This window comes from Mustela erminea, chromosome 6, assembly GCF_009829155.1.
Source record: "Mustela erminea isolate mMusErm1 chromosome 6, mMusErm1.Pri, whole genome shotgun sequence".
NCBI lineage: Eukaryota > Metazoa > Chordata > Mammalia > Carnivora > Mustelidae > Mustela > Mustela erminea.
Genome location: NC_045619.1, coordinates 92,984,076 through 93,010,352, shown reverse-complemented (window position 1 = coordinate 93,010,352; position 26,277 = coordinate 92,984,076). Strand labels below are relative to the sequence as shown.

General features: G+C 46.2%; 1 protein-coding gene across 7 annotated transcripts in view; it reads right to left on the bottom strand.

Annotated features, from left to right (window-relative positions):
• Positions 1–4,946: 4,946 nt before the first annotated feature.
• Positions 4,947–26,277, bottom strand: part of RBMS2 (RNA binding motif single stranded interacting protein 2) — a 74,519-nt gene continuing 53,188 nt past the window's right edge. For all 7 annotated transcript variants that reach the window (XM_032348684.1, XM_032348682.1, XM_032348686.1 and 4 more), the window contains 12 exons: positions 22,396–22,454; positions 21,443–21,534; positions 19,893–20,050; positions 12,414–12,493; positions 12,169–12,278; positions 11,831–11,877; positions 11,565–11,658; positions 7,922–7,999; positions 7,501–7,611; positions 6,849–6,929; positions 6,398–6,483; positions 4,947–5,415 (listed from right to left, as the gene is read on the bottom strand). In XM_032348684.1, coding sequence (XP_032204575.1) covers positions 6,403–6,483; positions 6,849–6,929; positions 7,501–7,611; positions 7,922–7,999; positions 11,565–11,658; positions 11,831–11,877; positions 12,169–12,278; positions 12,414–12,493; positions 19,893–20,050; positions 21,443–21,534; positions 22,396–22,454 — 991 coding nt within the window. In that variant the 3' untranslated portion in view covers positions 4,947–5,415; positions 6,398–6,402. The remainder of the gene's footprint in view (positions 5,416–6,397; positions 6,484–6,848; positions 6,930–7,500; positions 7,612–7,921; positions 8,000–11,564; positions 11,659–11,830; positions 11,878–12,168; positions 12,279–12,413; positions 12,494–19,892; positions 20,051–21,442; positions 21,535–22,395; positions 22,455–26,277) is intronic.

Sequence of the window (26,277 nt, the reverse complement as noted above, 5' to 3'; positions counted from 1 at the left end):
CAAATACGGGCCCATCACCAACTTCCCAACTTCGCCCATGGATAAAACACCAGGAGGTAGACTTCGTGTTTTATTTCAAAACAAAAGTTGATATAAGACAAATTGGAGCTATACCAAGTTGTAGGGAAGGAACATGAAAATACCAAGGGTCAGAAAGTAAGAATAGAAGGGTAGGTATCACTGGCATAGACAAGAAAAAGTATAAAATTAGAAACTTCTGGGTAAAAAAAAATGTACAAAATGTGAGTAGAAATTAAATATTTCCTGTTCAAGATAGTAAGTGCATGTACGAAAGCACTCACCACTCAAAAAACGTGCACCAGTAACAGCGTGAGGAGTTTCTTTACTTACGCTGAGAATTCTTACCACCCTCCAGGGACGACATAAGGTGCAGGGACCCCAGCTTCCAGCCCTATAAAAATCAGACTCCCTCTTTGGTACTTGCTTACCTTCTCAGCTATATGGCAGCCCCTGGCCAACTCTCTTAATGTTTAAGTTCTAAGGTAGGCGCCCATGGTGTTCCTCGGGGTGGCTCCCAAGCATTAGTTGCCATCCCAGGCAATCATTCATGGCCTCCCCCTCTCCCCAAGTTTACTACAGTGAGACCTAACTGAAGAATTCACACTCTTCTCAGGGGAGTAATGAGCAAAAAGTCCCAAAGACGACACCCCAGAAATAAGAGATTACCAAAAGTAATCTCCATTTGATCGTGAACCCTTTCTAGCCCCTGCTCATGAAGGGAAGGACAGAGTAAAGCAAAGAGGTACACCGGATGCCTGTGCCCTTGCTGAACCATGAAATTGTGAGGTAGATGTGACACAAGGACAAAAGTTCTGGTACAGGTTTGGAGTAGCTATGGCAGGTAGAAAGAGTGATGGCAAGGGGCAAGAGGGCACCTAACTTTCTCACGAGCGAGCGGTCATGTGGGGAGCACCCCTGCTGAGGTCAGCAAAGATCAGAAGGATGGCAGCTCACAGGCTGGCCTTGGCTGAAGGAAGACCCTCCTTAAAAAAAAGTGGGAGATGAAAGAGGAGTAAATACGAGGGCTCTTCTCATGCTTGGCAGGTAGAACAGAAATCAAGTAGTTGTTCTAAGGAGGACTCAGTGTGAGCAGGCACAAGTTGAACCCTAGCCCTTACACATCGGCTTTCATAACCCCTACCCTCATCTCTTGACGCTGGTTTAGCAGAGCCTGGGGACAAGTTTAGACCTGATCACTGACCTCAGTTTATTGCCACTGGGTAAGATCAACATATTCCCTCGAGGGTGTAGTGCTGCTGCTCTCCCAGAAGGTGGAGCACGTGCGCAACAGAGCAGCCATGATTCCTTCTCTCCCCTGACCCCTAAAGACTAAACTGTCAGAGATCCCTGCAACATTCCATTCAGCGGCCTCTCAAGTACCTCCTGGTGCAAAACGACAACCCATAATTTGGTCGGCACTGAAGGAGCAGGGAGTGAGCCCCGCTGGCACCAACAGGGTGAATGAACTCACTGACCAGTAAGTGAAGAAAGAGGAATGGAGCTGGGCTGAGGCAGCCCAAGCCAGGAAGGGCTGGAAGAGCAGCAGGTCTAGTCTTCACCCTCCAGGAGTGTCATGTCCTCCTGCCACCTCTACCTATGTATTACTGCTGAGGGCTCTTGCTTCTTCAGAGCCACCAAGCTTCCCAGTCTTGGCAGCTTTTCAAATTCTTTAACAACAGTCTTAAAAAATAACATCTCTCCTTATCATCATTCCCACATCTTCCTTACCCTCTACCCACACCCTCCTCTGAAAAATCTAATCAGCCTAGGGTTTGAAAATCATCACACAGCGTGAAGGAACAGTAAGAACACTGACCTGAGACGGGACAGCAGGCTCTGAGCCTCGGAAAGGATTAGATCATCGGAGGAAAGGACTCTGACATACTTTGACTGGAAACAGAAAAACACAAAGGTTTTTAAGAGTGTAACAAGCATCTGTAATGGGTGGGGGTGAGATGTGACGTGCATACAGTACGATCTTAGCTCCACGAAGACAATGGAGAAACCGCTAAGCACAGCGTCTCAAGAGCCCCGCCCCAGGCCCCCTACACATCCCCTGGCACTACTGCCACCAGCAGGCTATTTCATGAGAGAAAAAGCATCCCTCATTCCTTTCTCCCCTTTCCCCAATCACTCCCTCATGTTAGCAACTAACTGTTAGACATGAGCTAACAACTAGGGGGAAAACAACGTACCCCCCCAAAAAACTAAAAGAAGTTCTACAGTGCCATTAACTACTACTACATAACTTCAGGCTCCCCATCATGTCCCATGCCCTAACCTGCCCAAACAGAAACATTCAACAGAACCCCTAGTTAGATTCACATGAGAAGAACACACAAAAGTCAACTCCATTATTTAAAACAAAACAGAGCAAAATCCTGGCCATTTGAACATTAAAAAAAAAAAAGGATCAAGAGTTCTGGGGAGGGCACCTGGGTGGCTCAGTGGGTTAAAGCCTCTGCCTTCAGCTCAGGTCATGATCTCGGGGTCATGGGATCGAGTCCCACATCGGGCTCTCTGCTCGGCAGGGAGCCTGCTTCCTCCTCTCTCTGCCTTCCTCTCTGCCTACTTCTGATCTGTCTCTGTCAAAGGAATAAATAAAAAATTAAAAAAAAAAAAGAGTTCTGGGGAAAAAAGAAGTTAAAGGGAAAAAAAAAAGTTTTGGGAGGCAAAGGAGAGGCAGCCGTCATATGAACAATAATTTCCACACTGAGAGGCCCCCATCCTGCTAAACGGCCCACCCAGCAAGTCTCCTCCAAACTAGCGATCAAATGAACAGGATTCTGCATTTGTTTTCTTCTTCAAGGTCACTATGGTATACTTTCCTGGGGCGGGAGACTCGGAAACAGGAGCCACTTACCCAGTCACACCCATCTAGAAAGTGACTGGATTTAGGGCTGCTTTACAAGGGATAAGCCCTTCCTGAGGTTGGAAGTGTCCATGAGAAAATGAATAGTGGGAATTCTGTCCTTCACACTTGACACCCTACCCGTACCCACCTCCCCTACCTCCAGGATTGTACAAAAGGGCAGTCTACAGGCAGGGAACAGGGGACTCTCACTTCAGGGGTGGGTGAAGTGAGGGGAAAGCTGGCTGCGAGCTCTACGTCCAAGAACTGCTACCTCAGCTTCTTGTCCCTCCGTATCCTCTCCCTCCTCTCCTGACAGCCAGCCTCCCCAACACCGGTTTCTCCATTGTCTCTCTTTGGCTCTCTGCCTGTCTGGTGAAAAACACCTGACCTTGAGGTGCAGGGGAGCAGGACTGCCAGGGCACGAGGGAGGGATTGGAAGAGGACAGCTGCGGGGAGCTGTCATACTGTCACATACTGCGCTTCCAGGAGACGGGTGAAGGCTTCCTCCTATCTCCACCCTCACAGCGTCAGGGCTCGAAGGAGGAGGAAGAGTTCAAGAGCAAAATACAGGTTTTAAAGGATTGCTGACCTTGTAAATAACAAGATGGGGTTTATTGCCCTTTACTGTCCTAGCTCCCTGTTAGCCTTCCACAAGAAGGAACATTACTTTTGACGTCCTGGTTCCCTGGAAAAGGGATCCAAACACATCAGGGGAGAGCAGGCTGCTTGGCCAGTTACAGAGAGCTCCTCTCCTTCCCACCCTGGCACAGCACACAACACAGAACAGTCCCCAACCTTGACCCTGCTGTGTGTGCGTGCATGTGTGCGCGCGTGCCCGTGGTACAGGCACCACAGCACAAGCCTTTCTAGGACAGCTCAGGCAGTATGCGGAGGTATCCAAGGTCAAAGCCTGGGGAAAATTCAGGACCCCAGTCCTGTCTCTCTCAACCAGTTACACTGAGTATCAAAAGGCACTGGGCGTCCAGGGTTAGGGTGGGAATTTACCAAGTCCTCTGGCATCAGAGGACTAACAAAACTGTCTACATCAAGATTTCGCAATCTTGACACCACCGACATTTGGAGCCAAATAATTCTCTGGGGGGTCAGGGGCGGGGGTTGGGGCTGTCCTGTGCACCTGCAGGATGGTTGGCAGCATCCTTGCTGCTCCACCAGCCACTAGATGCCAGCAGCGCACAGCCCTCACCCCCAAGCAAGACCATTAAAAAAAAAAAAAGCCTCTAGAGATTTCCAAGTGGCCTCTAGGGGAAAAAAACCACCTTCCTGAGAACCACTGGTCTAGATGAAGCAGCTGCTCTTCCACAGTGCCAAAAGAACCTGAGTGAATTCGGCACGGTCATAACTGCAAAGGCTCCTCTGAGCACAGCAACGTGACGGGGGAAGGCAGGGGCCCTAGGACGCAGGGCAGGAAAGGAGATCCTCCAGGAAACAGGAAAGTGGGGATTCCTGAAAAGCTGTGGCTGGAGAAGACACTTCCTCAGATGGTGCTGGCCTCAGCGGTGAGAAAAATTAGTCAGAAGTCAGAAAGTCCACCCTTCTGGAACTTGCCAGGGAAGACCTAATCTTCATCTAAATTTGGCTCAAGGATGGCTTCCAAAGACTGTGGGAGTGTCTCTTTAATGAAGTCTACAGCACAGCTCTGCTTGAAGGCAGAGTCTGGTCTCTTCTCTCAGGATGTGACTAGGCAGAGGGAGGAAAAGCCCCTTCCACTGCCTGCTTAGTGTTCTACGTGTTCCTTGCCCAGCCCCCAAAACAGTCTATACAAAATTTCATTCAAAAAAGAAATTCACAAAATTAAAAACTGTAAAAAAGGCAAAGTAGGCAGGCTCTGCTGTATAAAAAGAGAAAAAGAACAGTCCGGATGAGAGAAAGAAGGCATAAAATGTGTAAAGAAGAGATGGGATGTGTGAGCTAAGAGTTTTATAAAACAAAACTTGTAAAGTCTGTATATTCTCCTACACACACACACACACACACACACACCCCAAAATAAGCCTATAACTAAACTCCACATAAGGGCCCATAGTAGGACTCCCTCATCAATGTTCTATCACTGCACTTTTTTTTTTTAAGAAATAACAAAAAATTTTAAAGCCTCCCCAGATAAATCCAACACATCAAAAACTGTTTTTCATAAAGATGAGAAGAAGCTCAAGGCACTATGTCTCTTTGGGATACGGAAAGAGTATATTGCAGTTAAAAAAAAAATATAAAACTTTCTTTGCAAAAGAAAGAAAAAAGTTCTTTTGATCTCCTTGAATGCAGCACACATACAAAGTTACAGTTCCCCCTCCACCCCCGGCAGTCCCAGGAATGGAGGCAGAAGCAGAGGGCGCAAGTGCAGAGATCTCCTTCTCCAGGACCAGGCCTGTGAAAAATGCTGCCCAAGTGTTAGTCCTTAGCAGGGCCCACAGCGGGGCTGTAATCCCGGTCAGCCCCCGGGAGTTCGGGAGCATCAGCCTTTCCAAGAGTCCATTTGTCCAGGCACATCTCAGAGACGTGGCGGGTTCGCTTCCAGACCACTGCAATAGAGCAAATATCACAATAAAGCAAGTCAAATGAAATTTTTGGTTTCCCAGTGCATACAAAAAGTATGTTTACATTCTACTGTAGCCTATTAGGTGTGCAACAGCAAAAGGTGTAAAAATATAATATGAAGACCTTAACTCAAAAATACTTCATTGCTGCATTGGGCTCTCTGTTCAACAGGGAGCCTGCTTCCCCCTCTCTCTCTGCCTGCTTCTCTGTCTGCTTGTGTTCCCTCTTTCTCTGTCAAATAAATAAAATAAAATAAAATACTTCATTGCTAACACTGTTAACTCACTGATCACAGATCACAATAAAAATGCAATAAAAAAATTGACATTTCTTTAAAAAGATTTTATTTATCTGAGAGAGAGAACAGGATCATGGGGAAGGACAGAGGCAGAGGAAGAAGCAGGCTCCCGGCTGAGCAAGGAGCCCAATGTGGGACTCAATCTCAGGACTCTGGGTCATAACAGTTAACCGACTGAGCCACCCAGGCGCCCTCAAATTTAACCTGTTTTTTTTTTTTTTTTTTAAGATTACATTTATTTATTTGAGAGAGAGATCACAAGTAGGCAGAGAGGCAGGCAGAGACAGAGGGGGAAGCAGGCTCCCCGCTGAGCAGAGAGCCCTATACGGAGCTTGATCCCAGGACACTGAGATCATGACCTGAGCCGAAGGCAGTGGCTTAATCCACTGAGCCACCCAGGCGCCCCAAATTTAACCTGTTTTGAGAATTACCCAAATGTGACACAGAGACACGAAGTGAGTAAATGCCAACGGCACTGACAGACTTGCTCAAAGCAGGGAAAGCAGGGTGGCCACAGACCTTCAATTTGTACAAAAAAGAAAAAAAGCAGTATTTGCAAAGCTCAGTAAAGTAAAGCACAAGAAAAACATGAAGTCTGCAAAGATGGGGAGAGGAACCCTAAAGGAGGCATAAACCAGAGGCTGGCTGCCTCCGTGGGGGGCTCTTACCGCTGCTACTTGTTGAACTGGAAAGAGTAGAGCCCCGCGTCTGAGGGAGCCTCCACCGGCACTTGAGTCTGCTGGCCGCTGCTCTCCTGCAGCACAGCCCAGGCAGGGGAGTCAAGGTGTATGTTCCTTCGGTCTCTTCCCACCCAGGGTGGAGTTTCTTTCCCCACCCATCCCCTCCCCCACGCACACAGCATCACCTCCCGGCCACCCAGGGCGCCATGGCCTCTTCCCGAGACACGGTCAGTGCAGCCAGCCTCAAGGAGCAAGGGCCTGGTCCAAGGACGCAGACGAGGTCCTCCCCTCCTACGTTCATCCGCATACCTACCAGCTGCCGGTAGCCCAGAAGCAGCATCACTGGTAGAGGAAGATCGTCAAGTGGCGGAAGGGGGCGTGGGAGAGCTACCTCGGTTCATGTTTCCTACCCTCCATGCAAAGAGTCGAGAGCTCTTACCTCGGATGCAACACCGGAAGAAGGCGCGGGGGTGTACGGGGAGAGGTAAGCTCCGGGCACGGGGGCGGCCGCCGGCACGTACTAGAAGGAAACCCAGCCACAGGCTCAGAGCAGTGAGGGTACTCCTGGCGACATTTAAAGCACCAGGGAGCTCTAAATCTAGGGATGCCTAGGTCTCATCCCCAGAAGAGTCAAACAGCTTTGTCCGGAGCACTCCAGGGGTGTTTAAGTTGGGCGGGGGGGGGGGGGTGCTTGGAGAAACTGCTGCCTCCGGGGCTTCCCCTCCTTCTCCTCCTTCCCCGCGTGCACACCGCGGGGGCCAGGGCCGCAGACCTACGAGCAGCCTGCTGAGTGCCCCCCACCACGTTCTTCTTGTCACCATGCTGGGAAGGATTTCTAGGAAATGTGTGGGAGCTCCTGGGTAAACTGCTGTGTAGACAAAGCACTGTCTAGTTTCGTAGGTGCAGATCAGTTAAAAGGAGTGAGCCGGGAGCCAAATGGCTACGTTCTGTGGCTCTCCTACTCTGCGTCTGAGTGTGCCTTCCAGGACACGGACGCGGCTGACACCCTCGATCACAGGCATCTCCACTACAGAGCACTGCACAGGTACTCCTTGCTCCGTCAGAGTCTGGAGTCAGAAATACCGCTTTACCGTGCCTGGGCTGCTGAGGGAGAGGTGCCCCAGCTGCTGGGTGAGGGGTCCCATCATGGAGGCAGGCTGGAGAGGAATGGGATGATCCATCCCCGGCGGCAGAACGGAACCCTGGAGGCAGGAACAAAGGACAGGGTTCGCTGGCAGCACCCAACAGACCTGCAGTGAATTCTGCCTCTCGGGGCCGCTGAAGACAGACATTTCAAAGTCCTGGGAGAGGACAGGGGAAAAGCAACCCAACTGTGCAACAGAAACAGGTGCTCTAAATCTAAATGACAAACTGACAGGAGTTCAGGTCACTCCGCTGGGCCCCACAAGGGACTGAGCCAGAGCTCACGCCCACATCATCTATCGTCAGATCCCACTGTTTTTCTTTACATCACACCGCCCCTTTGGCTTCTGCCCACGCCGGGACACTCACTGGAGGCTGCACGAGGTATGACTGGGGATGCATCCAGGACGGGTTAGGTACTTGCAGAGGAGATGTCTGGCTTATTCTCTAGTGCAAACAAAAGACACAGACAAAAACAATAATCGCCTAGAAACTACTGTTTTTCCCAGTAGCCTAATAATGTTCAGCAAAACCCCAAAAAAGTACCCCCTCACAAAACAGAAACACGAAGAATAAACTCTTTAAAAAATATTTGCAACCCGTACACGTCAACAAATAACCCAATTTAAAAATGGACAAAAGATAGGAATACACTGAAAAGAAATTTAAAAAATTAAAAATATAAAAAAAAAAGATAGGAATAGCTTCTTCTCTAAGAAGATACACAAATGGCCAATAAGCACATGAGAGAGGCTTGACATCATGAGTAACCAGGGAAATGAGAATCACGACCATGATGAGATCACTTCACACCCACCAGGATGGCTGTAATTAAAAGAACAGAAGAGTGGGGACTGGATGGCTCAATGGGTTGTGTCTGACTCTTCATTTTGACTCCAGTCATGCAGGCTCGGGGGATCAAGCCCTGCATCAGACTCCTCACTCAGCAGGGAGTCTGCTAGAAATTCTCTCTCTTCCTCTTCCTCCCCCCAATTCTCTCGCTCTTTCCTTGCTCAAAAATAAATACATCTTGTAAAAAAAAAAAAAAAAAAAAAAAAAAAAGGACAGAACAAACGTCATACACTGTGGGCAGGAATATAAAATGGTACAGTGTGCCATTTCCTCAAAAAGTTAGACACAGAGTTCCTGTGGAACCAATCAAGTCCACTGGAAGTGTATATCCGAGAGAAGTCAAAACATGTGGGGATACAAAAATCGTACACAAATACTCAAAGCAGCATTATTCTAATAGCCAAAAGGTGGAAACAACTCAAAAGGCCATCAACTACTAAGCGGAAAACAAACAGGTATAGTCACACAGTGGCGGGAGACGGACTCAGTCCTGCTGTGTGCTACAACATGGATAAACCTCGAAAGCATGCCAGGTGAAAGTAGCCCGACCCCAGAGACATCCACTGCACGCTTCCATTTACACAAAGTGGCCAGGGTAGGCAAGTCTACAGCCAGAGTACATATCTCAGTGGGTGCCCCAGGGGTGGGGGTGAGGGAGAATGGGCAGTGATGGCTACTGGGTACACAGCCGCTTCCTGAGCTAACAGAAATGTTCTGGGATTAGATAATGATGACAGCTACATAACTTGGCAAAATATGCTTGAAACTACTGACCTGGATACTTTAAGTAGATGAATTTTATGGTATGTGAATCATCTCAATTTTATTTACTTATTATTTTATTTATATGACAGAGAGCGAGAGTACATGCAGCGAGAGCAGCAGAGGGAGAGGGAGAGAGAGAAGCAGACCACAGAGCAGGGAGCCCCATGTGGGACTCCATCCCAAGACCCTGGGATCATGACCCGAGCCAAAGGCAGACATATAACTGACTGAGCCACCCAGGTGCCCCGGGTGAATTCAATTAAGGAACTGAAAAACTAGTGGAAAAACAGAAATGTTTAACTATATATAAATTTTAAACTTTTGTGAGGTTTTTTTGTTGGGGAAAACAAGCGATTCCCAAAGTGTGGTCCCGGGACAGGCAGCAGGAGTTAGCAGCAGCATCTGGGAAACAGAAATACAAATTCTTGCCTCCTAGCCTAGACTTACTGAGCCAGAAATTCTTTGTGTGGTGCCCAGTAATTTGGGTTTGATAAGCTTTCCAAGTGATTCTGATAGCTCAAGCTTGAGCACCAGCGCACAAAGTCAATGGACAAAAATTAAACCTGGAAAAAGACATTTGTAAGAAAGATAACAGTTAGAAGATTAATACTTTAATAATATGGAAATGGTTTTTGTAAGTTGAGGGAAACGAATAACCAAACAGAAACATGGGCCCAGCGTATGAAGAGCCACCAGAGAAGAGCAGATCAAAATACGACAAACACACACAGACACGCTTCAACTCGGCTGTAGTCAGGGAAGTGCAAATTAAAGTAACAATGCACTTTACACCTGCTGAGATTTAAGGAAAAACTTGAAAAGACCACTGTCACTTATGGCTGGAGGGAAATGGCCACTCAGACATCACTAGTGGAAATGTGAACTGACATGGCCTTTGCGGAAAGCGATGGACAACACCTGCAAAACTCAATGGCCATATACTAGCCAACCTGGCAATCCCATCCTTGGATTCCAGCCCCCAGAAACACCAGTACTCATATCTAAGAATGTGGGCATGAAGATCTTTACATATGCATGGTTTTGTTTCTGGGAATTAGAGCCCAAGGAATGAGACTTCGAGTTGAATAATATATGGATGGAAGTAGTATTTGTACCAGAAAAGCCCTGAAATCCAACTGAATGCCCTTCACGGAAGTAGGGTTGAAGAATCCTGATCTCTCTGCTGCATAAAATACAGTGCAATCGTTAAAAAAAGAAACAATCAGGGGCGCCTGGGTTGCTCAGTGGGTTAAAGTCTCTGCCTTCCGCTCAGGTCATGATCCCAGGGTCCTGGGATGGAGCCCTGGAGCCCCTCATCGGGCTCTCTGCTCAGCAGGAAGCCTGTTTCCCTTCCTCTCTTTCTGCCTGCCTTTCTGCCTACTTGTGATCTCTGTCAAATAAATAAATAAATAAAAATCTTAAAAAAAAAAAAAGAAAGAAAGAATCAGAACAAAAAATCTCACTATTAGGGCACCTGGGTGGCTCAGTGGGTTGAGCCGCTGCCTTCGGCTCGGGTCGTAATCTCAGGGTCCTGGGATCGAGTCCCGCATTGGGCTCTCTGCTCAGCGGGGAGCCTGCTTCCCTCTCTCTCTCTCTCTCTGCCTGCCTCTCCATCTACTTGTGATTTCTCTCTGTCAAATAAATAAATAAAATCTTAAAAAAAAAATCTCACTATTAGCTACATCAGAATCACCTGGAGGGCCTATTAAAAAAAACTCAGCTGGCTGGGGCAGGGCTGAGGATGGTGAGGGAGCACGAGCACGTGGAATACAGGAGAGGATTAAGAGGTACAGAGTAGCAGGTACAAGATACCTGAGTTACAGGGATGGAAAGCACCCCATAGGGAATACAGTCGATAATACTAGAATAACTTTGTATGGTGACTACAAAAAACAGATTGCTGGGACCCATCCCCAGAGTTTCTAATTCAGCAGATCTGGGGTGGAGTCCAAGAATTTGTTTTTTGAAATTCCTAGGTGATACTGTTCGTCCCGGCACCAAACTTTAAGAATCACTGGTTTAAGATACTGTTAAGTAAGAGGAGTAAAGTGTAAAAAATATATTTAATCTGGCCAGATTTTTTGTAAAATAAACAATGGCTTCCAAAATTGTATACATATGTGTATATGCACATGAAGAAAAATCTGGAATTTTCTGAAATATAAAACTAAAAATCTAATAATATAGGTTTACTTGTGGGGTGACGGACAGAGTAAAAGGATACTACCATGACAGTCTGTCATGTGATCAGATATTATGCTTTCATGTAAAATTATTTGTGAGCAGTATGTATAAAGGAAAAACTAAAAAATAAGAAGTTTCCAGCTTTACACTCCTTTACCTAAAGCACAGTGACAGGGGAAAACCCCACACCCTTTTCTGGGCACGAACATACCTGATAGGAAGACACAGGAGATGGAAGGTAGGGGGAGAGGGCGGACTGAGCAAGCATCCTGTTGGGGGTGATGTTATAAGGAGCCGGGTAAAACCTGGAGGAAGGAACCTCATCAGTAAGGAGCCACAGGAAACCACAAGGTAAGGCCCCCACTGATAGACACAGCCACTTCCCACTAACTGCTCTTTAAAAACCAAGACGAAACATCCCAGTGTCTGGGTGTGTTGACATTTTTCAGGTACCCCAATTCTATATAACACCCTTACCCATTCTGAAGAGCTGTGGTGGGGTCATAGGTCAAGGCCATACCACCCTGTAAAGGAAGAACACAGTTCATATTGCGAGCCCTTGGGGAGAACAGGAGGAAGGCCAGAGTGTCAAGACTGGGATGTATCTGACTCAACAGATTAAAGTGAATTAAACCAGAATTTGTCTGGTTGTGTGGGCTACAAAATCCCACTGAAGACCATGCTAAGCAGCCGGCCGTCTCTCAGTTACTCAGTATAACTCTCACACTTGCCACTTAAACTCACAGAAATTGGGCCCTAGTTATTTCCATTCCACATCAATGTCCTTAGTACTGTCTCCTCAGAGGTCCTCTTACCATATCTCCGTTCCTTGGCCAGGCCCGTCCATTTTGCATATATTTCCCTTGGTTCTGTCGTTTCTTTGGACCACCATCAGCAAATTTGCAAAGCAAGGGATCAGATGGGGCTGCCAAGGAAGAAAGCAAAGACACAGCTGAGTCCCACCTCACTTAGTCCACTCACACTCATGCAAAGCGCCTCCAGAATCTTCACTGGAAGTAACAACCTATGGCTCTCTCAGCCTGATTCCCAGAAGCCTCACCTGGTACTCCAGCAGGTGTCTTAATGTATTTTCCATTAAAGTGGGTGATGATGGCTTCACACTTCTCTGTGGACTCCATCCTAAGGAGCACAAGAAGGGTTAGGTTCTAGCTTCTCTAGGATCTGTGCTCCCCCTACATTCAAAGAGAAGACTTAAGTTCCCAGCCCACAAGTGGTCCAGAAGTTGTGACTACAAAAACAGAGTCTCCTCCACACAAATTCAAGATAACTTGAAGAGGCAACCCTAGCTTCTATGCAAGTTCCCTCAACTGGCTCCTGCTGGGCACCTGAAAGGAAAAATGAAGCTATGCTATTCCAAAGACACTAATGGATGGGCCCACTATTAGGTCTGATTCATTAACAAGAAACAAGAATACATAGTCGTTGTCATCATCATCAACTTTTTTTTTTTTAAGATTTTATTTATTTATTTGACAGAGAGAGAGAGAGAGAGAGTGAGTTAGTTCACAGCAGACAGAGAGGCAGGCAGAGGGGGAGAGGAGGAAGCAGGATCCCTGCTGAACAAGGAGCCCGATGCGGGGCTCGATCCCAGGACCCTGAGACCACGACCGGAGCCGAAGGTAGAGGTTTAACCCACTGAGCCACCCAGGCACCCACATCATCATCATTTTTAAAGTAAGCTCTACACCCTAATGTGGGGCTTGAACTCATGACCCTGAGATCAAATGTCCCATGCTCTACCCACTGAGCCAGCCAGGTGCTCTCATGTCACCATTATTTTTTATTTAAAAATTCCTCATGGAAATTGTTCCCTCACTCCAACAAAATTGTACAAGCTAAGAACTTGCCAATGTTTATTTTTTGCTTCTGATTATCATTATCAAGGTCTAATTAGCTACTGAGAATATTAGGATTTCATGAAACTGTAGGAGGAAAGAGTAATAAGATAGAGTTCATGGTCTACAGTGACAGCGGAACTACCCCAAATTCTGTGAGTTAGGACCTGCACAAAACCTCATTGGACCCATTTTTCATTTCTGCATTAGACATAACATCCATCTACCTACTATAAAGCAAATAAGATAATGTATTTCCATGTGTTCTAAAAATTCTAAGGGTCTATATGACACAACGCACAGTATCTTTCCCTCCTCCCCTATTTATTGTTTATTTATTTTAAAGCTTTTATTTACTTGCGAGAAAGAGAGCCCATGGGGAGAGAGAGAGAGAGCGCCTGCGCACAAGCTGGGGGGAGGGGCAGGAAGAGAGAGAGAAGCAGGCTTCCCGCTGAGCGGGGAGTGTGAACTGGGGTGGGGTCCTGGGACCCTGGGATCATGACCTGAGCCAAAGGCAGACGTTTATACCACCCAGGCACCTCTCTTTCCTTCCATATTTAAATTAAGTCTCATTATATTTTCTATGCCAATAACCACTAAAAATACGAACCAGTCCTATGAAGGTAGTCACTAAAAAAAGGCCTCACATGGAAACGTTTAGGGAAAACCCATGAGCTAGGTATCCCAGAGCAGCAGTCTTCAGTTGGGTTACTTCTACTCCTTAATCTTCCAAGAGCATGAGCAGGCCTGGGGAGTTTTACGAGAAGGGCTCACGGAACCTCTGCTTCCTCATAAGCTCTTTCCTACAACTGAGGAACAGTTGTGTTCCTGCCTGAGGACAGCTCGTCCTCACAGAAGGTCCAGGCCCTCTCACAGCCACAGCTTTGCCTTTCCTCTGCATGTATCCCTAAAATCAACAGGAGGCAATGATGCCTGACTCATTCATTCATTCATTCATTCATTCATTATTTATTTATTTATTATTTTCAGCATAACAGTATTCATTATTTTTGCACCACACCCAGTGCTCCATGCAATCTGTGCTCTCTCTAATACCCACCACCTGGTTCCCCCAACCTCCCGCACCCCCACCCCCGCCACTTCAAACCCCTCAGATTGTTTTTCAGAGTCCATAGTCTCTCATGGTTCACCTCCTCTTCCAATTTCCCCTAACTCCCTTCTCCTCTCTAACTCCCCATGTCCTCCATGCTATTTTAAGTCTTTTCCTAAGTCAGATGTTTCTAATTCTTTCAGCAAGCTGGACAACTCAGCAGGTTGTTAACTGATGCAGAAAAAAATCAGGTTTTTTTTTTTTAAAGGTTTTGTTTATTTTTTGACAGAAAGAGAGAGATCACAAGTAGGCAGAGAGGCAGGCAGAGATAGAGAGGAAGGGAGGCAGGCTCCCCAGTGAGCAGAGAGCCTGATGCGGGGCTTGATCCCAGGACCCTGGGATCATGACCTGAGCTGAAGGCAAAGGCTTTAACCCACTGAGCCACCCAGGCACCCAAAAAAAATCAGTTTTGATGGGTCGACCTCCTTGGATTCTTGGCTTATAATTGAGAAAGAATTCAAAGAATTCCTATTTTAACAAAACTCTTCTTAGTCCCATTTACTTATTTATGTGAACAAGGTTTCTCAGCATGAAAACAAACAACAGATACAGAATTGATATTATAGCAATAAACAATAGTCATTGTTGGCTCCACGACCTAATTAGAAAAACCTAAACATAATGAAACTTATCCACGTCATAGGAGTAAGCTTCTCCAAGTAAATTTACTTGATGTGTAGTGTCTCACAACTGCAGGAAAAAGGTCTTATTTATTGTATATACATATTTTTTTTAAAGATTTTATTTATTTATTTGACAGAGAGAGATTACATGTAGGCAGAGAGGCAGGCAGAGAGAGAGAGGAGGAAGCAGGCTCCCCGCTGAGCAGAGAGCCCGATGCGGGACTCGATCCCAGGACCCTGAGATCATGACCTGAGCCGAAGGCGGCGGCTTAACCCACTGAGCCACCCAGGCGCCCCTGTATATACATATTTTTTTAAAGATTTTATTTATTTATTTGACAGACAGAGATCACAAGCAGATAGAGAGGCAGGCAGAGAGAGAAAGAGGAGGAAGCAGGCTCCCCGCTGAGCAGAGAGCCCGATGCGGGACTCGATCCCAGGACCCTGAGATCATGACCTGAGCCGAAGGCAGAGGCTTAACCCTCTGAGCCAGGCAGGCGCCCTGTATATACATATTTTTGATGCGGAGAAGTATGACAGGATGATCCATAAAAGACTTACAACTATAAAAATACTCTATACTAGGGGCACCTGGGTGACTCAGTGGGTTAAAGCCTCTGCCTTCGGCTCAGGTCATGATCTGAGGGTCCTGGGATCAAGCCCCGCATTGGGCTCTCTGCTCAGCAGGCAGCCTGCTTCCTCTTCTCTCTCTGCCTGCCTCTCTGCCTACTTGTGATCTCTGTCTGTCAAATAAATAAATAAAATCTTAAAAAAAAAAAACACCTCTATACTAGAATGCAATTCTGTAAGGGAATGGAATGAAAGTTCAAGATCAAGAACAAACAAGGAACACTATAATAAAAATGACATGAATTATGACTATTATAGAAGAAATGCCCCAAGTATTTTTGTTTTAAAGTAGGCTCCACCCTGAGCCCGCGGCCCTACACAGGGCTTGAACTCACAACCCTGAGATCAAGAGTCAGAGGCTTACGCTCCTGAGCCACTGGGATGCCCTGCCCTAAGTATTTTTATTTTTATTTATTTATTTGTCAGAAAGAGAGAGAGCACAAGCAGGGGTAGTGACAGGCAGAGGGAGAAGCAGGCTCCCCGCTGAGCAAGGAGGTACATGTGGGACTTGATCCTAGGACCCTGGGATCATGACCTGAGCTGAAAGCAGATGCTTAACTGACTGGTCCCTTAACAGTCCCTGGCCCCAAGTTTGGTTTTGTTTGTTTTTCTTTTTTATTTGACAGAGATACAGTGAGAGAGGGAACACAAGCAGGTGGAGAGTCAGAGGGAGAAGCAGGCCCCCTGCCGAGCAGCCCCCACCTCCGCCAAGCAGGCAGCCCAATGCGGGACTGGATCCCAAGACCCCAGTATCAAGACATGAGCCAAGGCAGCCCCATAAGGACTGAGCCACCCAGGCGCCCCAGCCCTAATTTTTTTTTTTTTTTTTTTTTTTTAAGATTTAATTTATTTATTTGACAGAGATCACAAGCAGGCAGAGAGGCAGACAGAGAGAGAGGGGGAAGCAGGCTCCCCGCCAAGCACAGGGCCAGATACGGGGCTCAATCCCAGGACCCTGGGATCTTGACCTGAGCTGAAGGCAGAGGCTTTAACCCACGGTGTCACCCAGGCGCCCCCTGGCCCTAAGTATTTTTAAATGGATGATTTTGTGAATCAAATTGCTATGACACTTAGATCCATTTGGATGCATTTACAAATGACATGACAGTTTTATTTAAAATGTCAATATTTGTAATTTGCTGGAAATTAGACTTCACAAGATCTAACCGTATGAAGAAAATGTGTAGACTGTAGCATAGGCACATGCAAGAGATTTCGCAGGTTTTCAAGTCTTCAAAGCCAGTTTCCAACCTGGGCTCTGATGTACCCCATGCCACTGTGGTGAGCTCACAGAGACACAAGCAGGGGATTTTTTTTTTTTTTTTAACTTTCTAAGGAAAATATAGCAACATCTATTAGATACTGTGTGGAGTACCAATTCTAAACAGGTCACCATTTCAACACTGGATTACCCTACGATCCTTTTAATAACGTTATTTTTGCAAAGCTGGTTTTTCCATGGTTGCTACGACAAACGCAAATACTGTAGGAAAATCTATGTGTGACAGGAAATGAGAGTGTAAGTGTCCAATCTGATTCCAAGCTTCAAGAAGTTGTGCAGTGTTCAACAGGTAGACATCCCATTAGTAAATACTAGCATGTTTAAGAATGGAATAAAAAATCTTTTTCTTTTTTCAAGATTTTATTCATTATTTACTTAGAACACGAGTGAGGCAAGCAAGTGAGGGAGCGGGGGTCAGGGGGAGGCAGGAGCAGAGGGAGAAGCACAAGTAGACTCCATTATGAATGCAAAGCCTGACACAGGGCTTGATCTCATGACCCTAAGATCATGAGTTACGCCGAAAACAAGAGTTGGACGCTTAACCAACTGAGCCACCCTGGCGCCCCCCACCTTTTTTTTTTTTTTTTTTTAAGATTTATTTATTTATTTGACAGAGAGAGATCACAAGCAGGCAGAGAGGCAGGCAGAGAGAGAAAGAGAAGGAAGCAGGCTCCCGGCTGAGCAGAGAGCCCGATGCAGGGCTCGATTCCAGGACCCTGGGATCATGACCTGAGCCAAAGGCAGCGGCTTAACCCACTGAGCCACCCAGGCGCCCCTTTTTTTATTTTTATTTTTTAAGTAAACTCTACTCCCAGTGGGACTCAAACTCATGACTCCAGGATCAAGAGTCACACGCTCTACCAAATGAACCAGCCAAATGACCCTTAAGTATTTCTTTCGGCTTAGAGAAAAAAAAAAAAAAATGCTGACACAACTTAAGGTGCCATGAACTGAAAAGGATTGAGAACTCTGCTTTAAGAGAGTGTCGGAGCCAAACACAGTGATCCGAAGGGTCGCCTGAACCCCAATGTTTATATAGCAGCAATGACCACAATACCTAAAATGTGGAAAGAGCCCAGATGTCCATTGACAGATGAATGGATAAAGAAGATGTGGTATATATATATATATATATATATATATATATATATACAATGGAATAATACTCAGCCATCAAAAAAAGAAATCTTGCCATTTGCAATGATGTGGATGGAACTAGAGGGTATTATGCTAAGCAAAATGAGTCAATCAGATGATTTCACTCACATATGAAATTTAAGAAACAAAATAGGATCATAGGGGAAGGGAGGGAAAAATAAAACAAGATGAAATCAGAGAGGGAGGCAAACCATAAGAGACTCTTAACAATAGGAAACAAACGGAGGGTTGCTGGAGGGGAGGCAGGGGATGGGGTAGCGGGGGCCTGGGCATTAAGAAAGGCACATTATGTAATGAGCACTGCATATTTAATAATTTTTAAAAAAAATTTTATTTATTTGACACAGAGAGAAAGATCACAAGTAGGCAGAGAGAAGGGGGGAAGCAGGCTCCCTGCAGAGCAGAGAGCCCGATACCTAACTCACTGAGCCACCCAGGCACCCAGCACTGGGTATTTACAAGACTGATGAATCACAGAAGTCTATCCCCGGAACTAATAATATACTATATGTTAACTGAATTAAAAAAAAAAAAAAAAGTGTGGGAGCAAAAACAGTTTGATGAGCACTAGCCTAGGAACTTTCTTTTAGTTATACTTGGGATTGCCAGCAGGTGGTGCTCCCCAGACTGAGCTGGCTAGGGAAGAGACCCTCCCCATTCCTTGTTAGCAAGACATGGAGAAACACTCCAGAGTAAAGGAGTGCTCCTGCAACAGACAAGGTATAAAACAAAATGCGACCTTCAGTTCACATACTCCAATCGTTTTTCAAACTTTCAAGCTTTCAGAAAAAGCAACAGAATCTCCTTTCAAACAAAATCTTAAAATAAAGGCAAAAACATTTCTTCAATGGGCTGGGAGAAGCCAAAGCCCTACAGTGACAGGTAAGCTCTGAACTCCAGGGCTCTAAGGAACACCTGAGGAAAACCACTCATCTCTGTCACTCTCCACTTCACAGAGTAAACCAAGGCTTAGGAAAGTCTGATATCACAGGGGCAGTTAGTGGCAGGGTTAGTTCCAGAATCTAAGTGTCAACAGAACTGAAAAGGAAGACCAAAGCTCTTACTTCATCCCACTGATCTTGAAGCCAGAGGATTAGGGGCTGTTCTACTACCCACTGCTAGGGGACCCTGGGCAAATCTCTTCACAGTGAAGACTCTGGTTACATAAAAGGATACAAAATTAGTTTATTCTGCTTGGGTTTGGATCAAAGGAACAAATGCTAGAGTTGCAAGAAATGGTGGGGAAAGGATAAAGAACTGAGGGCAAATGGGTCTTTAAGTATTGTGACCTATAGTTCATTTTTTTAAAAATTTTTATTTGTTTAAAGATTTTACTTATTTGACAGACAGAAATCACGAGTAGGCGGGGGGTGGGGGGATGGGGTGGGGGGGGAAGGCTTCCTGCTGAGCAGAGAACCCCATGCATTGCGGAGCTCCATCCCAGGACCTTGAGATCATGACCTGAGCCAGGCAGAGGCTTTAACCCACTAAGCCACACAGGTGCCCCTACTGTTTATTTTTTAAAAAGATTTTATTTATTTATTTGACAGAGAGAGAAAGTGAGAGGGGTAATACTTGCAGGGGGAGCAAGAGAGGGAAAGGGAGAAAGAAGCAGGCGGAACATCGAGGAGCCCAATGCAGGGCTCAATCTGAGGACCCTGGGATTACCACCTGAGCTGAAGGCAGAAGCGTAATGATTTAGCCACCCAGGTGCCCCATGACCTACAGTTTAAATGTACTTCTGATTCACTGTCAAGTACTTTAGTTTGGCCCCTTGAGGGAGGGGCCACAGATTTTTTTGGGTGACCTTCTAAAGGACTTTTTTTTTTTAGGGACATTCTTCATTAACCTCATCCTTTCCCATTCTGGCGTCCCTCACCTTGCAAAGCCAACCCCTCTGCTGGTCCCACTGGTATCTCGGAGGATTCGAGTGGAGATAACCTGGCCAAAGGGCTTCAGCATCCCCTCCAGTTCTTGCTCATCCATTGAGAGTGGAAGGTTTGATATGTATAAATTTGTAGGGTCCTGCTCCTGTTGCTGTGGGGAAAAAGTGAGAAAATGAAGCTCACATTTCTTATCCCTCCCCCACCCTTGGCAGCCCTCATTTCAGAAAAGACATGGTAGGAAGCGGCCCACATAAACAAAAGGAATATTAACTATTTATAACACCTAGTCCCACTACCATGGACTCTATGTTGAGTCCAGGCGAAAAAGAAAAAGAGAAAAAAAAAAAAAGCAGACTTAGTATCTCTAGTGCTTTACAAGCCCGCTGATGAAGTTCTGGCTGTCTCTTTAAGAACCAGGCAGACCAGTGCTCCTCCCTCGCCGCCAACAGCCTATTCCGGGGCTGGAGGCTGGATTCCCAGGACTTCGCTGCTCCCCTGCCGGACTGTTTTAAGTAATCCCCCTCCCTCTTCTTCCGGTCGCAGCAGAATCCTCTGGGTAGGAATGCCAGTTCGTTCCCCAGTGGAGAGAGAGCAGGAAGAGGGAGAAGGGGAAAGGGAAGGCAATGTGCTGGGGGTGCGCCCGGGGCCAGATGTAGAGTCACTGGGTTGCCGTGTAGGCCAGAGAGCTCTAGTCTCATAGAACTCTGAAAGCTCCTGAATTCCACTGTCAGAGGGCTCTTCTCCAGAAAGAAAAGCCCCTCTAGGGGGCAGAATGTGCAAAATGGCAGTAACTTCCCAGAGCTGTATTTTTAAAAACTGAAGCAGTCCCTGCCGCAGACAGTGGGTCACCGGCAACTTCACCCCTCAGGGCTTGGTGTCTCTTCCACCAGACAGCGAAGGGGAGTGGGCAGGCCTGCCTCATCAGCTCTACAGAGTAATCACACTGATTTCCAGAAGGTGATGGGGGCAATCCCACCTCCAAAGAGGGACAGAAAAGCCTCGAGTTTTCTAGTAGTTTGGATTAAAAGAAAAGCTCCAAGGAGATGTGACAAGGAGGGACAGTTTCCGTCCTTGCTGTGGCTTCCCTCTCCCCCACCCCTAACAACTCTCCTACTCTACCTCCCTCCACCCCCAAAGAGGCAGCCAGAGGCTCTGAACTTCTGAGTTGCACAACTGGCTTCTTCAGAGAATGTTGCAAAACCACCACAAGCTGCCTGGTAGGGAAGTGGGCCAGGGTGGAAATGGGGAAACAGCAAGAGAAAGGGAAGCCTTTTGACCCTCTCACCTGCTTATGTTATACTATCTGATGAGAGGAACAGAGTCTCCAGAGCTACCGCCACAGAGTTTGAAGAACTTCCTCTGGCAGCCAAGGGGTGCTCAGTGGGACCCTGGCCCAGCCTGTCTTTGGCCAGATAGAGTCAAAAAGTACAACAGATAGCCTGTGCCCATCAAATTCATGGCCTTAGGCCCTATGGAAGCCCTAGAACTTGACTTCTGCTAACCAACACCCCTCTGAGGAACAGACGTGGGGCAGAAGGCTCACCTTCGCCATCTGTGCCTGTACACCACTGGCTTTCAGCGCCGCAACAGCTTTCTGCGCTGCTGAAGGACTGTCGAAGTCCACAAAGCCATAGCCTGGAACAGGGAAACAGCAGGGTGGGGTGTGAGGGAGGTGGGAGGCCCAGGCTTTTCAGGAGACAGAGGAAGAGTTAGGATCCATGGAACAGAAGTGGTAGGGAGAGAGAGAAATTAAGAGGTTTCAGGTGGTTATCCGTGTGCTCTTCAAACCCTCGGATATTTGGTCTGTTTTACGGCTAAGAATGCCAAGGGCAACAAAGTCCTTGTGAAATTCCTGCCTTTGCCCTCCCCACTAAGAAATGAGAGGTTTCAGAAAAGAGGCTCTTTTAACAGTCCGCAGGCCCCACTCCTAACAGAACACTTCCCTGCTTTCTAGCCACTTCCCAGGAATGCTAGGCGTGTTGGGAATAGGGCCTCTCTGCTGCAGACCAGACAGCCAGCCGCCTGACAGAAGCCCCACCCCGCCCCAAAGATCTCCTTTCCATCCTTCCTCTCTTCATCCCCTCCCAGAGCTGCTCAAAACCTCGAAAAGCTATTCATCCTTACAAAGTAAGACCCACCAGAACACCCCACCACTGTCACCACCACAAGGCATTTACAAGGGTTTACTAAGTAGAAATATCTTATCTACCCACACCCACCCTCCAGTCTGGGGAAGCTTCTTGGAAACATGAAGTCCAAAATAAGCCCAAGGAACTCACTCTGTGCAGGCTTCTAGCACTGGGTCCCCAGAAGAGCGTTTTCAGCTCCAGCTGTCTGGTCTCCGAACAACCTAAATATCTACTAGTCTTTAAAGCCTTAAAACCTCAGAGACTCCTCCCTGGCACTGGGTCCTAGGAGCACAGAGCAGTAGAGCAGAGGCAAGGCGCAGCCTCCCTCGAAGTCACTCTCCATCACCCAAGACAACTGTTCCCTCACCTTTGCATTTGTTCGTGCTCTTGTCCAGGATGGCCTTAGTGGAGACAATCTTGCCATATCTGAGGGAAAAGAAAAGGCTAAGTGATAATGTAGGGGCAAGGATTTGGAACAGGACAGACACTGAGATATCTGGACGAGTCCATGCCCTTTCTTCACAACTGTTCCCACTTAAACCTTAACAAAAACAAGAAGAAATGAATTTAAAATGTCATACTTATCATACAAAATCTAGTCTCCAAAGGTGCCTACAAGAAATAAGGTAACTATAATTCTTTACGATAACAACACATTTCTCTCTTCTTCCCCAACTAAGACTCAGGTGTGAGTTGGAAAGAGACTAATATCTTCTGGAACGAAGCTTGGTGGTGTCCACATAGAGTGCGTACGGGCAGAGCTCTGGCCCTGGAGTTCCTTGCAGACTAACTATAATCCTTGATAATTATTTTCTTTTGGAGAAACACCATTCCTCCTAGGAAAACCTGTAGACATTTCTCTTCTCTGACACCCTGTTCCCCACCCCTGGGCAAAGGTTAACCTGTGTCAAACTGTTCAAACCCTGGTTCTGCTACTTTGTAGCTATCCACCATCGTGGACAAGTCATTTCACTTTCCGGGGCCTCAGTCTCGTCATCTGTAGAGACCGGATCATTGGGAATATGAAAAGAATTCATGAATATAAGGCACTAATGTCCACCACTTGGTAAACACTTAGAAGTTCTTAATGTTCTTAATGTCATTATTATTGTTATTGTTTTTGTTATTACATGTATATAATATATATACATATATATAAATTATTATATTCAAGGAACCTCAACCTTAATGCAAGTGGTTCTCTCTCCTGCTTTGCTTTAGTCTAAGACTTCTATTTCTCACTGTCAAGACCTAAGCATGTTAGGGAGATGAATGGGTATAAGACCAGGTACAACAACAGTGTAAGGAAAATTGCCCAAAACGTAACAATAAGACAAAATGAAGATTGCGCATTCTTTCAATGTCATTCTGGAACACTATCTCAAAGGCCTATTTGAAATATATTTCTTTTTTTTTTTAAAGATTTTATTTATTTGGGGCGCCTGGGTGGCTCAGTGGGTTAATCCTCTGCCTTCGGCTCAGGTCATGATCTCAGGGTCCTGGGATCGAGCCCCGCATCGGGCTCTCTGCTCAGCAGGGGGCCTGCTTCCCCCTCTCTGCCTCCTCTCTGCCTGTGTCTCTGCCTACTTGTGATCTCTGTCTGTCAAATAAATAAATAAAAAAAAATCTTAAAAAAAAAAAGATTTTATTTATTTGACAGAGAGCTCACAAGTAGGCAGACAGGCAGTCAGAGAGAAAGGAGGAAGAAGCAAGCTCCTTCTTGAAATGATATATATATATCATGATATATATATTGAAATGAAAGATATATTTCATTATCTAGGGGGAATGTTTCTATATTTACTACCAATAGAATCCAGACCTTGCGAAGATACACATTAACTTGTATATTTTGTCCAGGAGAAATGCAAGTTGTTGTTTTTTTTAATTCTTAAAGAAGGTTTTATTTATTTGGGGGAGGGGAGCAGAGGGAGAGGGACGGGCAGATTCCGTGGTGAGCAAAGAGCCCATTGTGGGCTTGATCCCATGACCCTGAGACCATGACCTGAGCCAAAATCAAGAGTTAGAGAATCGGGGCGCCTGGGTGGCTCAGTGGGTTAAAGCCTCTGCCTTTGGCTCAGGTCATGATCTCAGGGTCCTGGGATCTAGCCCTACATCGGACTCTTTCTGCTCCACAGGGAGCCTGCTTCCTCCTCTCTCTCTGCCTCTCTACCTACTTGTGATCTCTGTCTGTCAAATAAATAAATAAAATCTTTAAAAAAAAAGAGTTGGAGGATCAACCAACTGAGCCACCCAGTGCTCTGATGCCAATAATTTCCGTCCAGTAGAAAAGAAAATCCCAAAGATTACTGTTTTATAATGTCCTGTAGGAGATGAACCAGTTTTGTATATAACCTAGCAATCCTATTCTAACATTCTTTCTTCAGTACCTACACTCAATCCTTCAAGTGCTCTTTGAACCCATTTTACCATCCTATTGGTTCCCTTATTAAAGAATGAAATAAATCTTGAGCATGTGTTTACCTATATTTGTAGGAATCATGTTTGTCAACTTTCTGAAATGTATACTTTGGCAGCAGAGTCATGTGGATTTCCCCGAACTTGAGCAGGGCAGTACCACAGGTCAGGACTATACTAGAGGCGTTCCACTAGAAAGAAGTCTCTACATTCTTCTCTAGGAAGGTGAAAATATTAAAGATTCAGGACAGAAATCACTAATAGAATCAGAAGTACAGGATTTAAGTGAAAACAGCTGGCAGGGACTGAATACGAGACCAATACCCCAACAAGTGTTGTGGTTTTTTTTCCCCCTTTTACCCTTAAAGAACATATGATGATTGATATATTTGTTTTGCTCCTTGGCAGCCTCTCATGGACTTTTTTGGTGGGGCTTCTGTCACCCAACAGATTAGACAGGCTAAGCCAAGCAGTGGTCTGGAGGCTGGGGAAAAAACACATTACAAGAGGGGCACCTGGGTGGCTCAGTGGGTTAGGCCTCCACCTTTGGCTCAGGTCATGATCTCAGGGTCCTAGGATGGAACCCCGAATCGAGCCCTGCATCGAGCCCCGCATAGAGCGCTGCACTGGGCTCTCTGCTCAGCAGGGAGCCTGCTTTCTCCTCTCTCTCTGCCTGCCTCACTGCCTGTCAAATGAATATATAAAATCTTAAAAAAAAAAAAAAAAGAAAAAAGAAACACATTACAAAGGTGGTGGGGATCAATGTGGTGACTCTAGCCCTCCAGGGTCACCTTTTGGATTCTTCCCCGGATGTAGGCAAGAGAAAGGAGGTATGAGAGCAGCGGGAGAACATGCATGCTGCTGCCCTTACCGGGGCACCAAGGTGGAGCTTGATGTGGTCTGAGCAGGGTGAGACTTAGAGCCCAGAGTTTCCATGGCAACTGGCAACAGCTGGGTTGCTGCTGCTTCCTCCGCAGAAGAGAATGAGGGGTTCCAGTCCCAGAATCCATGCCTCTCTGGCCTGCCCAGCAGAGTTTAGCATCCAGCAACATTCACTTCCTCTCCAACCTGGAGACACAACTGGCCCCAAACAGGAAGTCCCTCTATGCATGGTAAGAACCTTCTTAGAGAGGTTCCAGTTCCAGGATGCTCAAGAGCAGCCATAAGGGTTCCAGCCTTCTCTCTTCTCAGTCTCCTTTTTTGTCATAGTTCATCTACCACCTAGTCTTTCCCTGCCTCATTTCTACTTCTCTGTAGTCCCCTATCGGGGTCCTGGTTTCTAGCCCACATCATGACCTTGACTACTCTTATCTCTTCAGATAGACTCAAAGGTAAGGCAGCTGATGGGAAGAGCAAAATGAAAGTCTAAAAGCATAGTGAAGTAGAAATGAGTTTCTGTCTGTCTCATGGAGTGAGAGAATTTTTGTAGCCCATTATATTTAGTACAAGAAACACAGGGTGTAGAAATCAAGGAACTAGACACATGAGAGTCTTCTGCCTCATCAACCAACATTTCTGCCAATTCCCATTTCTCTCAAAAATTACTAGTCCTAGACTAAGTCCCCTCACTTCCATTGAAATACTTTTCTAGCAAGGTGAGCTGAGGTAAAGAAACCAGTTTTACACTAATGCCTAATGTTTAGAGATGGAGTCTGTGCAGCCCAGCACTAGCAAAGTCCATGTGATTTGCATGGACCAAACCTCAGAAGAATAAGGGACTTATAAAATACCTCTGATAACTCCCACAACTACATTTTGGGGGGCAGAATGTTCTGCCTTTCCAGGATTTGGAACAGTTGGAATTTACATATACTGCTGTGGGAGTCTGGAT